Genomic DNA, 19461 nt, shown 5'->3' with positions numbered 1-19461 from the left:
GAACAGTAACACAAATGCTTTCAAGAGTGACACATATACTCCTAACATTGACACAAATACTCTAAACAGCGGCACACAAACTCCTAGTAGTGACAACAATACTCATGAACAGTGACACACTCTTAGCAGTAACACGCTCCTAACATTGACATACGTATTCCTAACAGTCACAAATACTTCTAACAACTTTTTGAGAATAATCAACTGAAATCCAATTTTGGGTATTGGATATACTACGGAAGGAATTTTCCATAGAAAGTGGACATTCTCGAATAATCTTCCAAGCATCGCTACATCAATACATCAAAAATTCTTTGAAGACCTTTTTTCTTTCTTTCTTTTCTTTTTTCTTTCTTTTTTTTCGTGTTTTAGGTTCTACTCATTAGATAGATCAGAATGTGCTTTCAGGACACTAGTAATACATTCTAGGGTTTCAGAGGCAGAAGAATCGGACTTCGAATCCTACACATTGTGATTACGATATCTGGGACTTGACCGCTTACCTATAGCACTCATAGATATTATAATTAATAATATTAATATACACAATACACAAGGAACGCTTGCAACGACTGGGAATACTACAGCACATAATTAAAGACTTGGTACAGTCAATGGTGAATAAACATGTAAATGTCGTAGGACATTTGCCTGCAATACGAAAGAAATATGCTCAACTCTGATCCTGCGAAGGATTTCTCATTCAATCCTAGGCCAGGGGAATTTCGACAACATCGGTCTGTGGATTTTCTCGGAGTTCTCCCATTTCTTCCCACACTCTCGTTCCCATCGTTTTTGGGGGGTTGCGGTGGCTCAATGGTAGAGCGTTCACCTCTGGTGCATGGGGTCCTTGGTTCGATCCCAGCTCGCTTCAAGTGAGCTTTGTGGTGGACAAACACCGTGTGCATGGGTTTCTTCGGGGTTCTCCCATTTCTTCCCACTTTCACCATTCCACCATTTCATTCATTTCTCAATCACCGTCTCCTTTAGCCTAGCTGGCATAATTGTGAGACGTAAAACTTATATATTTCATTTTGTTCACATTTTTTTTTCATAATGGTTCATTTCAATAATTGCCCGCCTGTTTTAGCCTAAAGGGTATAAGAAGTAATACCCATAATATATATACTATCCCAGAAGCTTCCGTTACATCTTACATTGTACTACTGTATCATAACAAATGTATAGGAATCTGCAATTTAATCCAATAAGTGTGACACACAATTTTTTTACATTTTAAATAAACTGAATAACTGAAAATTGTCGAAATGTCATGTACACATCCTACGAAAAGAAGTTTTAGAAATATTAAATTTTAAAGTGGATCTAAACAGTGGCGTACATTGAATTTACACAAAGAGGAGTTGAAACTCCTAAGTTGTCGTCTCAGGTTTCTGCAAATGTGATTTTTTTCATAATATCTTGCTGAATCAGGGCGGTTAAAATCAGGCACCCACCCCGCGTACGCCATTGGACATAGGCCTACCTACTGATTTCTTACGATATCCTAATTTTAAAACCACCTTAATTTCAAGCACGTTGTATTTCATCGTAAAAATCCAGTAAAATTACAACGAATCATTGACAGGGACATAATAAAGTAACATCCGTCTGAGTTTATAGGAGTATGGTTTACCGAAACTCCTTTATGTATAGGGTGCTCGAAAAGTCAATAACCATTTCTGGGGAAAATCAATTAAATTCAGATGTGCAGGGTGGTCCGGAAATGGGTATACCCCCTTTAGTTTCAACATGTCTGTCGAATGGTAGAATGTCTGTACTGTGGTAAAAAATCACAGTCGAAAAAAAAGTTATATATTTTAAATATTTTTCATACAGGTGGAAAAACCAGAGATTGATTTTTTTTCTCTATATCCATTGAGTTAGAAGAGACCAGAAGTCTCCACCTAAGTGTAAAATTCTAAATATTGTTCTATGCTACGTGACTTCTGTAGGTGAGTGGGTCACAACAGAAATAGGTTAAGAGGAATTTAACCACAGTTACACGATTCATATAAAAGACTGCCGTAAATTTGCTTCGGGGTCGAATTGGTACAGTGGAGAAGCAAGGCAGTTGTTTTGAAGAAGTCTCCATCGTTCGGAACATAGAGATGGATCTCTCCTGCCCATCAAAGGTTGGATCTTCTGGTCTCTTCTGCCGAATAGTATTGTAAGTGACTATCCTTCTACTTATCCCATAATTTGAATAAATGTTGAATTGTAATTTTCAATAGGAAATGTTCAAAATTCTTACCATATAATAGGAAATGTCTCCCATCTAATTCATAAATATTCAATTAACTAGCTTTCACTTTTTAATTAGTTATTAATTTGGTAACTACATTTAATTTATCATATTATATTTCAATAAATCATTGTAAATATACTAGCAACCCTTTTTACATCATTTACATTTATGTTTCCATAATTTAACTAAAGGTGTATCTTATTTAGCAGTGACAGGCATTTTGGTTAGCCAATGCTCTTACCAAGATATTTCAATTACATTTGCTAATGACGTTATGGCTAACAAAGTTAAATATTACACCCCAAAAGAAAAGTACACCACAGTACATAGTCATTTTACTCTGAAGTCTTAAGAGTCGTAAGGGTCATAAACATCGGTATGATCACCATCCATGTCGTAACACAGCTGAATTCTGCGCCAAGTTCTCGCAGATGTTTTGCGGAGATACTCCGGAGTCACGAGGGTGTAAGCGTGTTCCACGGCTGCTCGTAATTCCTGCGTTGTGTGATATCGAGAGTTTCTTACTTATTGCATTATGAAACAGCAGAAAACATTGTCTGGTATCGTCAGATAGGGATTTCTTGGAGGCCAGGCAAAGGGAGCCAGTGAGAATGCATAACCTCTTCCAATCCAGCGGCCAGGAAAGTCTGATTCAGGTAATTACGCAGGTGAATTGCGAAATGCACTGGTGTTCCATCCTGCTGTATTACAACAGTGTCTTTGATACCATTTTCTTCCACTTGAGGCACCAACCACTCATCAAGCATCCCCTGGTAAGAATGCCCATTAACACTGTCTTCGAAGATTAGGGGTACGCCCACTTCCGGACCACGCTGTATAAGGTGAAGATTAAGGATTTGGCGTGAATGCATTTCGGCATCAGTGCGTACAATTACCCTAGTAATGCTCCAGCGTGTGTTCAGGTGCACTGTGGAGGTATGGCAACTTTGCTTGGATATGAAGGGCGGCCATGTCGAACTGCTGTGATTTTGTTGACTTACGGTGTCTTCTTTGATATTACAAACATTTCATTTGAATTTGAGTGCTCCTTCGCAGAAATGGTTGGGGACTTCTCGGACACCCTGTATTTACTCTGTATGTGTATTCGTCCAAGAGACGAAAAAAAAAAAAAAACAACTCAAGAAGTACTTGATGATTCAGCTACAATGTTGACCACAATATAGAGTGTTAGGAATTAGGAATCGAGTTCGTTCGTGGCCATTATATTCAAAGCGGAACTGGTATAAATCAACCACTTCCAGTTTTTACGTTGGTCGCTATAGAGCAAAAGATGGTAATAGATAACGAGAAGCGGTTTCCTGAAATCGGTTAATCGTTCCAAGAATACACTTCATTTCCCTCCATAAACTTCTACTAAAACCGGAAGTGATAGAAATTCACTACAACTTCCGGTTTGAATATCGATAAACAGAGCAAAATCGACAAGGTATAGTTGAAATCAATTTAGCGTTCTACTAATAGGTAATATCTCCTCCCTCACCCCTATATTCAAATCAAAAGTGGCAGAAATTACCACTTCCGGTTTTAATGCTGATCGGTATGGAGTAAACACGGTAATATATAGCGAGAAGCTGCTTTCTGCAATCAAGTACGCGTCCTAAGAATATATTCCATCTCCATTCTAATCTCCCTATTTCAATCGATAGTGGTACAAATCTACCACTTCCGGTTCCAATATTAAGTACGAAAATATCACGCCATACAAACCAAACTCCTTCACGTGGTGTACATGTGGCACTGATACTTGTTTTAAATGCATTAATCATAAAATTTCTCAGCGGATTCATTGAAACCATGGATTCGAGAGCTGCAAAACCTCTACTTCGTGCTTAAAATGGATCTGGGGTGTATATAGGCCTATCCCGTCTATCTCCAGGGCAGACTAATAATTGAGGGTTAGGAATAATTGAGAACCAGAGAAAACTACAAATCTGTATGTAAAGCGTTTCGGATATCCAAACAGTCATTTTCAGATACTATAACAAGAAATAATGTCACTGCAGAGAACATAACGATTGACACAACACTCCAGCTCCAGCCATTAATACTGCAGAGATTATCTACTAGAGGAGAAAATATGGGCAGAACTAGTCGTCTACACCTGTCCATTGCTTTAGAGCTTTTCCACTGCTGTTATAAGGCTTACGCTGGTAATCCGTCTACCATTTGTGGTTACATAATGCATGTACAGTGTAAACTTGAAAACAGAGTACTGTGTAAGCGACAATATTTACTCAATACACATCATGCTATTGGTACACAGAACGACCAAGAACAAACGCCCGTTTTCTTTTTCGGTTTTCAAAGTTGTTCTTAAAATATGTCGCAATGACAAGTTTGGTTACAAAATTTGAGCACATGATAATCGCTCTTCGTTGGCTGCTACGCCACAAATGTTTTTCTTGAGAGTTCAAACGACGAGAACTCCTAATGTTATTGCTGTGAACAAAAGTGGTCGATGGCAACTTTTTCCGGAGTTTGTTGCAAATAGACCCAGCAGCATTATTTCAGTTTAGCTTGATGGGGGAAGGGGAATCATTTTATTTATTATTATTATTATTATTATTATTATTATTATTTTTTTAGTTTAACGTCAGTGGCGGATCTACAAGATGAAAAACGGAAGTGGGGCAGCTAGAACCCAGATTATGATATGCATATCATGAGTTTACAATTTTTCATGGGTCCTGAAGAACTTCTCAACTTAACATTCTCCCGATGGATAATATACTCGTAGCTAGGTTGGACATTGACATCGCAGACCTCAAGGATTATTTTATACACTGCTTAACAGAAAAAGTGCAACTGAAAATATATTTCATGTTTTAAAAATTTTCCAATAAAGAATAAAATGCAATGCTTAGTGTAAACTTTCAAAAATATATAAATAATAGCTTCAATTATTTTTCCAACTTAAAAAACCGGAAGTCCTAGACTCCACGGCCCCAGGCTAGATCCGCCACTGTTTAACGTTCCATAACTATGCCCTTTAGGCTAAAGGAGCCGGATGATCAATGAAAGTGAATGGTTGAGAAATCAATTTTTGTGCACTCGCACCAGGAATCGAAGCCCGGACTACATGCACCAAAGGCACACGCTAGACCAGTGGTAAGGCACTTGGAGGAGGGGACAAGACTCTCCGATATATGCAGAATCATATATTATATATATATATATATATATATATATATATATATATATATATATATATATATATATATATATATATATATATATATATATATATTTTGTCGAACTCGGAGGAGAGAATTCAAGCGCGCACCCAGAATTTTTTGTAGTGATGGGTCCACTGTTTTTTTTTTTTTTTTTTTTTTATTTAGTTGAGTTGATTTTGAGTTTAATGCCTCTTTCAGCAGCGTTATATGAGACGGGACCTACTGATTAACGTAGAATCTGAACCACATGAGCTGCCGCCGGGAATCGAATCCGGGTCTCCCATGCCAAAGGCGCGTACGCTAAGTGCTTATCCACGAAGGAGCTCCCAAAGTTCTTTTCTGGGGTTCCAATTCATCTATGTGTGTTAGATGATAAGTAATTGTTGTTTATTACTGCCGCCTATATTCTTAGAAAATCTGATAGAACTAAATTATTTTTATAGGTAAAGTAAGAGTACACATGAAATGTAAAATCAAATCTTTAGCCTATATGAATCATTTCTCTGTTAAACAAGTATAATTACGTTAAGAAAGTGTACAAATGTTAGTCGAGTAACGAAGTTTAGGACGTCTTTGGCGCGGGAGACCCGGGTTCGATTCCCGGCGGGAGCTCATGTGGTTCGGATTCCACGTTAATCAGTAGGTCCACGTCTCATATAGCCTCGCTGCTGAAAAGGGACGTTAAACTCAAACTCAACTCAACTCAACTCAACGAAGTTTAGGAGGGGGTCTGGAACCTGGAACCAGTAGACCTCCCGTGGGTCCGCTCTTAGAGGAATTAAATTGTCCCCCTGAAACTCTAAATGACGCCATTGAGTGGATCACACTGTAATTCTTCAATGTGGATTGTTTACTTTGTTGTAGAACAAGTATTATTGCTTTTGTGCTGGACAAACACCGTAAACGTGAGTTTTATGTTCTTTCGTTTCCTTCCACTTCCTTCATTCATTATCATGATCACTTTCTTCCTTACCCTAGGTGCATCATCGTGAAACGCTAAACTAAAATTAAGAGTTTTAGCAACCATATTAGCACCGAGGCCATATGGAGACGGCCTACAGTTTAAGATGGAATCCAAACACCGTAATACGTTCAAATTTCAAGGAACATCGTTGTTGTTCTTTGTGAGATTTTTCAAACTTTCTTTCAGTTTAATATCAAACGATTATTCCCTTTAGACTAAAAGAGACGACCCTATGGTGGAATGAGAAGTGGAAGGAAGCAGGAGTACCCCGAGAAAACCCACAAACATGATATTGTCCACCTCAAGCTTACTTGGTCGGAGATCGAATCAGGGACCACACGCGCCAGAGATAAACGCTGTACAACTGAGCCCCTGTTTGTTTATAAATAAAAACAAATGACCTTGAGTATTACATAATATGGGTGACGGATTTCATAGCTTGTAGTTTGGTGCTATCAAATACTCGATGACCCTCTTCCACGATGAAAACTGCGGACAGCATATTAGTAAGTGAGATAAGAGGAAAAATACATTTAAAAATGTCCTTGTACTAATAGCAATAACGTAACAAAATCATCAAGGCACCGCCCATGAGAGATAATTTGGACAGCTCATGTACTGCACTGCACGTACGTTTAAGCCAACTGCTTGCTTACAGTTAATGGAACAATATCCCTACAATCATCAGTAAAAATGGGTTTACTTGAAACCACTCTTACCGCCTCCTTGGTCAATAACTTCTGTGCAAGTCCAACAATATTAATTCAGTTTTCATTGACGTAAAGACATCGAAATTCTCTGTACGATATTGAAAACTGTTTTCTTAATTGATCAATTGGTCCGCAAACATTACTTTTCTCAATAACTTCCGGACGAATTGACCAACTGGAAAACAATTTTCAATATTGTATAGAGAATTTCGTTCTCTTTACGTCAACGAAAACTAAACTGAATTAAAATTGGTAAAATTACACTACAAGTTGTTGCCAGAAAGAAGTGATAAGGAGTATATAGCCATTTTCTGAACGGACACAATGTTGTCCACCACAAACTAACATGACCTAGGACTGAACCAGAGGTACCTCGCATTAGAGTTGGAGCCTCCTACCATTTTATTTTACAAACAACTTACTGAATTCTTTCTCACACTGCAGAAGTTTTACCTAAGTCGACAGGGCCACGAACACAGTAACCTCGAAGATAGTTAACAATGGCCATGCTCTTCCGAGGCAGAATTCCCTAAGTTTCGTCTCAAAATCGTCTGGCCGTTCGACTACACCACATCGATCTCCACTGAGCTAATTTAACCCTGAAACAGTTCAGTTCTATGGAGAACCAATGGAAACAAGTAAAGAGAAGACAGAAAGAAAGAAAAAGCATAATACATATTATATTTTAAATCTTTATCTCGATGTGAAAGTTCTTCAGAAATCCTGCAACTTGAAGTGTTTTTCCTTTCAGTTTTAACATGTGACAAGGTAGATAAAAATCAAGAAATAATACATTATCACATGTCATACTAAAACATATATGTGCACTAACCAATGGAATGAATTGTACTAAATAGCACAGCAAAAAGTAGTTTGATATTGCCATTTATTCAGCATATTTTAACATACTTTATTACGACACATTTTAGTGTATATTATCTAGATTATACGCAGTTTAATCTGTCACTGTTTCTTATACAGATATTATCCAAATAGCTGTAGAAAATACATAATATAACTGCACACCGACCTATGGGAGAGTTCTCTTTTGAGAGTGATCCTAGTTACAAGATAAATATATTCACTAAAAATATAAGAACTTAGATATTAGACGAACGAGCGTGGTAAAATTTGCGTGAGAGAATGCTTAGTTGTTTGTGTGTGTCCATTTTTACATTTTTAAAATTATTTTTTAAGTTTTTGTCAGCTGCAGGAATTTCTTTCACCGGTTATTCCGTTAAGTCCGAAAAATAATCATTCTCCCTCATTAGGTACAGTTTTCTTGCAAAATAAGGGGGTATAATACACTGATTATTAAAAAAAAAAGAAACCGTCTCATTAACACAAAAAACAGGATTGCATTTGTAATTGATAAACGTCCAGTAGGATTTAGGATTTAGATTTCTGGGTTTTCGGCATTTATGGCCATTTAACTCGTCACGTATAAGCGATGATGTCCTTTGGCGGGTACACTATCCGGGGAAAGGGAGGAGAGGAAAGGATTGGGGAAGGAAGGAAGCGGCCTGTGACCTATAACTCAGATACCACCCCATCATTTGCCTGGTGTGAAGGAGGAAAACCTCATTCAGGATGACTGGCCTGAAAAAGCTTTATACACTTTTTCGACCGAATACTCCCACCAGGAATCGAACCTGGAACCGCTCGCACCAAAGGCGAGAGCGTTAGCGACTACGTTACTCGAGGCCACAATAAACGTCTAGTAGTCACTCCCCTCACCTGTGAATTTTTTTCTTCTTATGTCATACTTCTGCTGGTTCTCGATCGGTTCCCAGCTTAAGACCCATCAATAGTGGAAATTCCTTTCCCCCCACTGTATCCATATTTCCTCATTGTTCTCCCCCCACCCTCATTGCCCAACATTTTCCCTAATTTTATACTCCTTATTAGCATTGTTGATTACAAGAATATACAAGCTTGGATTGGATTCTTGAGTTTAGCGTCTCTGTCAGCAGCGAGGCTATATGAGACGTGGACCCACTGATTAACTTAGAATCCGAACCACATGAGCTCCCCGGGACCAACAAAGAATAATTTAGAAGATTGTTAGTTTAACGGTATATACCGAAGTTGTACACCCTTGATTTGCAAGAAAACCTGACGTGATGGATTTTTTTGTGTTTTCCCCGTCATTTTTTTTTCAAGAAACAGAAGAATACTTCTATGCAGTTTTTCTTTTTTTTTAACGTAGAAGGAATTAATGATGTAAGCATTAATTCCTAGAAATTCTCTAGATTTAATAAATAAAAATCTGATTCCCTATACCGGTACGATATTTTTATGATGCAAAGAGCTCTTTTCGGGATGAATTGAGTTTCTTAAACCAAGGTACCACTGTATCGGAATTTAGAATATGACGCAAGTGTAGAATTCAGTTTCTATATAATTAAAACCGAGGCCTTATTATGCACTTATAAGTTACTCTTCGGTTATAAAAAGTATCTAAGACTGGATTTCATGGCTACAATCAACGAAGGAGCCTTTCGTTGAGTGATCTACGGTCAGCACTTCCGACTCTCATCTCTGATATTTTTTAAGACCGGAGTTCGCTAGTTCTTAACTCAAATAGCTCCCCAATTACCTCACAACACTCGGTTAACACCAAGTCCCGCATCTTAAACAGGATTTACACCTAGAGACCATGCGTGCTAGTCACATGACTGTGTGAATAAAAAGTAAACATTTACTTCGTAATAACACTTTGCAATATATTTCCGGATGGAACATGAATATATGTTACCGATATGTGTTTAATTGCAACATCTACCATATTGATAACATGATTGGACTAGGGGACAAGTATGTTGAATGTGAAGAAGAGGAAAAATTATACAACTTTTACGAATTGGTTATCTAAGATTGAACAGATTTGAGTGAAGTTTTAAAGAATCTCAATTACTTTTTCTTATCTTCTTTCTCTTCTAAATAAGCACGTAAGTCAAATATAACAACAAAAAAAAAAAAAAAAAATGCAATCAAATAATCAAATAGTATCATATCAAATAATACTTTCGACAAACTGAACACTTTCAAACAGAAAACGATCAACATTAACAGACCAAACCCACATCCACGAAAAAATTAAAGATCGACTGAAGCGAAGAATTTGTATTATTCAATTCTAACTCTTTTTGTCTTCGCGAATTCTGTCGAAGAATTTGAATCTTAAAACAAATAAAACGATAATTACGCCTATTGTGCTGTATTGGTTGTGAAGCAAAGCCACTTACTTCGGGGGAAGCACACAGACTGAAAATATTTGAAAATAAAATCCTGAGGCGAATATTTGGACCCAAGAGAGAGGGAAATGTCGAATTAACGGAAAGTTCATAACGAGAAACTGAATAATTTATTCCATTTATCTAATATTGTTAGGATGATTAAGTCTAGCAGCGTCAGATAGACAGGTCATGTAGCCACAATAGAAGAAAGTAGGAACGCTTTCAAAATTTTAACTGGAAACTTAGTCGAAGAAATACCATTAGGAAGACTTAGGCACAGGTGAAGGGACAATATTAAGATGGCTCTCGCAGAAATGGGAATACAAAGTAGAAATTGGTTGGCTTAAGGCAGAAGTTAAAGGAGGGCTTCAGTGAGTGCGGCATTGAACAACCGGGTTTCTAAGACAGGGCGGATCCCCCCAGAAGAGGAAACGTTTTTATTATATATATATATATATAACCCATCCCAAAGTTTGGAGCCCTTAAAAGTAGCAATATGACAACCCACCGCCCTCCCCCCCCCCAGAAGTCGGTCCTGGATCCGACCCTGTGTTACTTACATACAAAAATTTAAAAGTATCCATACTGTATCTAAATTTAGTTTTATATATATATATATATAGGGCAGAAATTTGGGAGTGCAGTTTGTGACGCCACTCCCAAAATCTTTCAGTTTTACGTCTCACGACTATGCCGGCTAGGCTAAAGGATACGCTGTTGATGAGAAATGAATGCACTGGTGGAATGAATAAAGTGGGAGGAAACGGAAGAACCTCGACAAAACCCACGAACACGGTGTTTGTTCACCACAAATCCCACTTGGCTTTAGCTGGAATCGAACCACAAGAAACTCACGGATCAGAGGTGAACGCTTTACACTGAGCCATCGTGACCCCCCCCCTAGATATTCAAATTTCTGCACAATATGTTACAAGCAACAGTGAGTTAATTTAACCAAACTTTATTAATATTAAATGGTTTACTTTTTTAAAAAAGTTAATTTCGTTTGCTCCTTTTTGAGTTACGTACAAATCAAAACAGAAAAATTAGTGGGGGATGTCGTTATGTCATCGCTCCTAGCAAACACATATTTCAGAGAACAAGCAAAGCACCATGAAATTCTATATAGGTCTATACAGTATTTATTATTTCACTTTCAGGGACTTAAAAGAAACATGGACAATTTTCAAATAAAATTGGTCATCCCCTACAACGAATACCAAATCAATTTATGAGACTCAGGCGTTTTGCACTAATTCAGAAATGGATCATGCATAAAGTGAAAAGTTATTTACGGCGTATTCAGCGAATACGAATGTTTTGTTTTCTGCAATAACTTAAACCTGCTTCTCTCTATAATAAACTATATTCTTCCTATGAAGACTGTGGTAGTTTGGGGGTATTACATATGGGTCTTTTTTTGAGTTTAACATTGTGAACTAGATTTCTTTAACGTCTTTCAGTGGCTGATCAACATCGATTGTATGTTCTTCTTTGATATTGAAAAAGTTTTTTTTTTTTAAATTTTTTTTTTAAATTTCCAGTCTCAGGTAGGTCTTTGGCTAGACCTATCGAGAAAATGTTTCATTAAGGATCTTAGTGATATTGTCTAACTGTTCATTAATAATAACAACTGGTTCAACAAAGAATTGCAGTCAATGGGTAACTTTAGCTTCAGCGGCGATGAGTCTATGAGTTTGTTGCGTTCCATTTTTGACAGATGTATTTAACTTAAATACATCTGTCAAAAATGGAAACAATAGCACCACACGACCTACGCTCGGAAATGGGATGATTTAAAAGAAAGAAACAAAAAGAAAAAAAGAATACACAACCAGACACTGTATTGAAGGGACTATTCCGGCTTTCTTTCAATAAAAAAAAAAAAAAAACTGAAGTACACTATTCCCAGCCAAAATGCGACTCAAAAAAAAAAAAAAAAAAAAACTTGGATACATATTGGACTTAATGGAAGTAATGCTAAACCCACGACGCTTATAAACAAACCACATTTTCCTCTTTACAAGATATAGGCCTATTTACACGATTCAGAAAGTACATAGAAAACATTTTTTTCAAACCAGTTGGAACACATTATAAAATCACTTAAGAAAGTCATGGTACACAAGAAGAATTAATATAAGATTTTTTTTTAAAAAAAATCAATTTTACTCACCAGATTCTTCTCCGAGACTCTCATCCTGTGACGAATGGTTAGCGACCACATCCTTATATCCCTCGGGAGGGCTTAGTGTGACTTGGTCAATGAATTCAAGCGGGGGCTCAAAGGCAAAGAGCTCCGGGAAGTTCAAATCAAATCCCCGAACATTCACTAGCCGCGGTTCCTCTTCATCCTCCACAAAAATCACGTAGTCAGCCTCGAAGAACTTATTCAGAGATTCATTGAATGAAACTCTGCGCCCTTTGCTTTTCTTACCACCGCCCTCGGCGTCGACCCTTTTAAGGGCCGATTTTAAGGTTTTCGTCGTCGAACTGTCACCATTACACTCCGATTGTTGCTGTTGTTGGGACACCACACCGTTTGCCATGTGCTGTTTTTTATTATCTACTTTCGATGAGGAATAATTATTTACATTATTTTGACTTCCGGATTCGGAAACGGTTTCCCCTGGCCTTTGACGCATGCTGTTGTTGTTAATATTGATATTATTACTATTATTATTATTACTATTATCGTTTTCACAGGGCACACACGCATTACTTTCATTCACGGCATCAACACCACTGTTGTCTTCATCATCACCACTAACAGGGTCACCATTATTAAAATTATAATTATTATTATTATCACCGGCACGGATAACACTATCACATTCTTGTACACCATTCCCTGTAGTACAACTGATACCATTATTGCCCACAACAACGACAGATGCACCTGTTATCACTACACCACTAGATCCATTGTTACTGTGAGTAATGCTGAGAGTATTATTATCATATTCTGAAGATGATGGTGGTATACCGATGTCATCTTTAACACAACTACCAGGGGCAGGTTTTGGAAAACAGGTGGAATGAGTCACACCTGCCCCCGGGTTGTTTGTTCCTGATGGGACGACTGATCCGTCGGTGTCTCGCGTGGCGACGGAAACTGTACTGCTCCCTACCTGTTCCGCGGTCGGCTCGCTACTAACGCCCCGCGTCGACGACGGCGAGCTGCTCCTGCTCTGTTGTGGAAGTGGGGTGGCGGTCTCGGTCGATAACGCTGGCACTCCGTTCGACTCAGCAGCAGTTTTAGCGTGGGTGGAGAAGTCAGGGAGTCCCACTATCTTCTGGCATTCAATAGCAATGGATGACGAGTCCTCCAGGAAAGACGAACTTGGTTCATCGTCAATGTACGGGATGCTGAAGGCTCCTTCTTCTTCTTCTTCCCCCTCTTCCTCTGTTCTTTCATTCACACCGTCATCAGATTGGCTTACAATGTCGTCAATTCCATTGTCTTTTGTCGCCACTCTTCGGCTTATTTGATTATCCTCTGTACCTATTGTTGTTGTTGTTTTGACAATACTATTACTGTTACTACAAGAACTTGTTTCGTCCTCCAAGAAATCTTCTAGATCACTTTTGTCGGCAAGCGGTGCCCGCGGGCTCAGCGAGTCGTCATCGTTTAGGTCAGAATCACTTACAACAACTGAATTTCCATAAACACACGGCACACTGTGTGGGAATTTCAAATCGGCGCCAACACTATCTTGCGTTTCAGTTCCATTTTCATCCCCATCACTTTTATTCCCAACTTTCTCATTTTTAGAATTTTCACCTCCTCCTGAGGAATTCGATTGACAAGAAGAATTGTTTGTACCAGATGAAGAAATTGTATCAGTGTCCTCACTCATATTGCCTGGCGCAATCATGTCACAAACCATTCTGCTTCCATGAGCTGCTTCCCTGCCAAACCAATGAACAACTGACAAATTCTTATCACCATTATCATTACTGGAATTTATTTCTTCGGCAATTGTTGGCGAGGAGTACTTCCGGTTGCTATCTTCAGTAACTTTTGTCGTTTGTTGCGGAACTTCGCAGAAATCTGAAGGTGCTTCTTCCACCTTCATTGTCGACAAAGGACTTCCGAGGACCATAAAACCACACTATGCCTTTTCTTCTTTTTCTTACAGCAAAAAGGCCGCAGCAGCATGGCTGTAACTCTACTGGGACAACAAATAGAACACACATACGGTCGGTTGCAAACTATGAACTAATCACGTGTGTATGTGTGTGTGTCTTTCCAACCGCGCATATATCAGTCAGACACCACACACTAGAAATTCTTCAAGTGCTTTGCTCTTCAGAAAGTTATAATGTAAGCAATGCATGAGAACTTGACACGGTCACTGCACCACTGCATACACGGTGTTCCTTCCACACATGAGTGCACGCACTCTATCAAGGGCGTTTGTACTCCGTTCCCCCCTTTTTCCTCTTATTTTTTTTATTTTTACTTTTTTGTCTGTTCGCTGGAGGAAGTGGGGAGGATATGTGAAGACAGAAGGGAAATTTCACCTGTAACTTCCAGAAGAAACAGTTTTCGTTGTAGCTGTTGACCTGTGACTCCTGCTTTGTCTACAAGATGTCACTGCTCCTGATTACCTGCAAGGATAAGAGAAAAAGGAATCCTTTTTGTAGATAAATGCGTTTGCATGATAACAAAAACATGATTGCATAAAAGTTTATAGGTTACCAACCCTGAATAATAAGCGATTTGTCAACTGCATACAACGTAACTTATTAGGCAACCTTTGACATTCAGTGAATTGAATTTATATATATATATTTTTTCATAACCTCAAACTCTAAAACTTAATATATAATGTAAAAGACCTGTACATTAGTAGTGTTGAACGCCTGTGGTATCTTTGCCTTTTAACTCACTCACATAGAAGCGGGATTATTTTTCTGTTTTAAGTGAACTGGAACTTTACTGATATCTTCTTTAAATCTACTTAAATGTTCGTTACTTCATGAAAATTAAATTAAATAATATATTATCTAATATTCAATTTAAGTAATGTTAGGTCCATATATAATCAGGGGTAAAAGTGGATCTGAAAAGGTAGGGGGATGCATGACGTCACACCGTCCCTCGTGCCTACTTTGGTCATTGTATCTTTTAAGAAGTGGTGGAACGTCATGGTTATTTGTTGGAAGTGGGGGAACGACGTCCCCACATGCTCCCGCTACTTTTACCTCTGTATATAATCCAAATTCATTTTTCCAGGATTTTGGGAATAATGACCATTGTAGCCTGTTACGTATGAAGGATGCGTCCCTCGGTGAATACACTAGCCGTAGAAGTGGTGAATGGGGGGAAAGAAGGAAGCGGCTTGGAACCTTAATGTTAAGATACCATCCCAGCATTCACCTGGTATAAATGAAGAAAAACATCACTCTGGATAGCTGAGCCGGAAAGGCTTTTACACCTTTCCAACCAGGGGCTGATTCAGGACCGACTTCTTGGGGGGGGGGCGGTGGATTGTCATACTGCTACTTTTAAGGGCTCCAAACTTTGGGAGGGGTTTTATTTATATATATATATATATATATATATATATATATATATATATATATATATATATATATATATATATATATATATATATATATATATATATAATAAGAAAGTTTCCTCTTCTGGGGGGGGGCTGTTGCCCCGATCGCCCCCCTGGATCCGCCCCTGTTTCCAACCGAGTGTCCCCATCTAGGACCGCCCGGACCAAAGAAATATAGTTTTCCACATAAATAAATACGTAAATAAATGGACTAAAATAGTTTCTGAAAGCTTTTTCAACTATGGACAATTTGTATTGATTAGAATACGTACTCCACGGATCCCACTGATCACCTTGAAAGCAAATTTATCATCTTGAAGTGGTATTAATTAAAATTCGTTTCATTTCATGTTGACATTACTAGAAAAAAATACTTATTAGTTTTTTTTAAATAGTTGAGGACTATGAAAAATATTTTATAATATTATATACGTATAAACTATTACAGTTAGTATAATCTTTATCTTATTAAATCGAAAAAACTAAACTAAAAAGAAAAACTAAACTCCTGGTGCAACAGTCCTTACGAACAATGCCTACCAACACGCTTGTGGCACTCATGCTTTTGGGCTGATGTATGACCAGTACATCGGGTACATTTGCTGTTAACGCTAGACTTCTAGACCGATGTTCACTACTTCTTTGTTTCAAGTAGCTTTCTAATTGTCCTCACGACACTGGGTGGACACCGATATGTCAACATCATCTGCTCACAAGGAACAAACATGAACGTGTCATCCAGACATCCGAATGAAACCTACTCCATTCGATAAACATAACTAAGATATGTGCATGTCAGGGTTTGCCCAAGTGGGCCCAGCCCGAAAAAACCCGGTGGGTTTTTTCGGGTTGGACCCACCTGAAAAAACCCACTTTAAAACCCACCTGGGTTTTTGACCTATGTGTTAGTATATTATTGATACAACTAAGGTGATCACATTGTAAGTGATTTTTATCAGATTTTAGACTTTCCTTGGGCGAATTAGAGGCTTTCACGTTAAGGTATACAACAATATTCAACATAAGACCTTTATAAAGTTCTGAATGCACTAAATGAATTTAAAAAAAAAAAAACTTACCTTAGCTTGAGATAGTTATAGAATAAACTAATGTATGGATTATGCTTATAGCCTATTTGAAGTAAAATAAGCAATTTTGTACTTTAGAAAATGTTTTCATCCGTTTGATGGGTTTAAGGTCATAGGTGCCGGTACTAATAGTACATATGTAAATGCATTAGTAAAACTATTAGTATTATTCTTACCTTTGATGTAAAACACAAGGTTCTTCAACTAAAATTTGGTTTTCCAACAATAACAGTTTAATTCAGTCGTTTGTTACTACTATTCAAATAAGCATTCTGTAGAATCTAAATCAACAATAGCGTAAAAATTCTTGTCAAATTTAAGAAGCTTAATGCTCGGGGTTCCGAAGACTATGTAACCAGGAGCGTCATTTCAGATTTTGCTTGGGGGGGGGCGGCAAGACCCCTTGATATAAGTAAAATTTCGCGTTTTTCACGGATTTACTACTATTCTATTGATAAAATCTATATACATCTCAAACTCAGGGGGGTAAATGCCCCTCCCTGTCCCCCTAAATGACGCCCCTGTATGTAACGCTTACTATTTCAAGTGCTGAGTTCAAATTTCCGTACTAGTGGAAGTTTTGATGTACACGCCGTGAAAGAAGTGCTCGGGGAATTCCCGAATTAAACGCAGAAGGATCGGAAATGAATACTTCAACAATAAAACTATTTATTTTACGCTTAAGCCTGCCATACGTCCCATAAAAAACGGGAATGTCCCGTTTTTGGGCCCGAGTGTCTCGCGTCCCCGTAAATTTAGTCGGGACAGGGAAATGTCCCGTATTTTAACTCCGTTCCATTTCTGCTATCAATATCAGCTTATTCGAAAAGTGAAAAACAAAAAATTCTGACATTGGCTGGGAATCCTGTAATTAGTGAATGAACAGTACGCTGTTGCATGTAACAGTTTCGAAGAAGTTATAACACCACCCTGTTTCGACTTGATAGCGAGCGAAATTTGCAATGCTACTTTTTCCATTGCACTTGAAAACTCGGATACTCTCCGGAACATAAAATAAATAAATAAATAAATAAATAAAAATAAAAAAAAGGTTTGAGTGTTTCTACATTTAGAAACACAGGGAAGATGACTAACCTTTTCTTCAGTAACACATTAGATAAGTTAACAAGAATTATAATCTTTTTCAGAGGCTAGGGGCACAGAATTGTGCTTTAGTCCAGGTCTTAGAAAAATGTAAATCTGGTCCTGACAATTACACACGACACAAGGAACAAAATCAGCTTTTCATCAAATTAAACTGACGAACGTAATTTTGGCAGAGACAGCCATGTAAATAAATATTGCTAAACGCGCGAAAAATATTGAAAGTAGATTGTACCACTGATTTAAATAATTTGCATATTATTTTCCTCTAAAGCATTTTTATAGCACATCTTAAGTTTTTAGGCATCTTCAGTCTATACAATTAATTGCAGGGGACGAACAGAGAAAAGCAGCTGCTGCCTAGTGAAATTTCGCCTAGTATATTATTGAAAAAAAAATAATAAAATGAAATCTTTTAGTTTTAGTCTCACGGTTATGCCTGCTATGCTCAAAGTGACGGTGATGATGAGAAATGAATGAAATGACGGAATGAAGAAAGTGGGAGGAAACGTGAGAATCTCGAGAAAACCCACGCACAAGGTGTTTGTCCACCACAAAGCTCACTTGGCACGAGCTGGGATCGAACTAGGAACCCCATGCACTAGAGTGAACACTACCACTGAGCCACCGCGGCCTATTATACTTTTGTTCATAACCAGACTACAGTTCATTGCATTGTGTTGGAAAGTTGAGGAAGGGGGGATCTGAGGTGTCCAGTATTCTCATGGAGAAAATATGGCAGGTTTATTTACGCTGGAAAGTGTTAATTTCATATAAGACATTTTAAAACATTTATTTATTTCATACAACATGAATTGTGTCTTTGTTTTAAATTAATAGACCCCTATTGGTATTCATATTTGGCGAACGTCAGTCAGGCTTCTGAATGACTTGATGTACCTTCGTTTGTCTGCCGAGTTCCTTCATGGCTATGCGGTTAGTGTACGCGTCTTCGGCATGGGACCCGGGTTTGCTTCCCGGAGGGAGCTCATGTGGTTCGGATTCCACGTTAATCAGTAGTTCCCGTCTCATATAGCCTCGCTGCTGAAAGGGACGTTAAATACAAAATCAACTCAACTCGTTTGTCTGCCTGTACCACACATACTACAGGGTACAACTATCGGCCTTTCAAGTTAAATTTTTCAGAATACAAGCACGAGACACTCTAAATTTCCTGTATAGATCTTAGCGGCATACCAACGTAAAATATCAAAATGGCGGCCATTTGTTCAAAACAGCGAGTATCCACGCTACGAAGCGCAATTTTCAGTCTTTTAAGTTGAAATTTTCACGGTGGAAGCAAGAGATATGCAAAATTTGCTGTATAGATTTTTTTTG

The 19461-nt window shown here is 38.0% G+C and overlaps 1 protein-coding gene across 5 annotated transcripts in view; it reads right to left on the bottom strand.

Annotated features, from left to right (window-relative positions):
• The window catches only part of LOC145668851 (uncharacterized), a 695269-nt gene that overhangs the window by 202645 nt on the left and 473163 nt on the right, over nt 1–19461 (bottom strand). For all 5 annotated transcript variants that reach the window (XM_081737057.1, XM_081737058.1, XM_081737061.1 and 2 more), the window contains one exon: nt 12535–14972. In XM_081737057.1, the coding sequence (XP_081593183.1) occupies nt 12535–14464 (1930 nt within the window). In that variant the 5' untranslated portion in view covers nt 14465–14972. The remainder of the gene's footprint in view (nt 1–12534; nt 14973–19461) is intronic.

This window comes from Thermobia domestica, chromosome 13 (genome assembly GCF_964235325.1).
Source record: "Thermobia domestica chromosome 13, izTheDome1.hap1.1, whole genome shotgun sequence".
Lineage (NCBI taxonomy): Eukaryota > Metazoa > Arthropoda > Insecta > Zygentoma > Lepismatidae > Thermobia > Thermobia domestica.
This window is presented reverse-complemented; position numbering and strand designations above follow the sequence as displayed.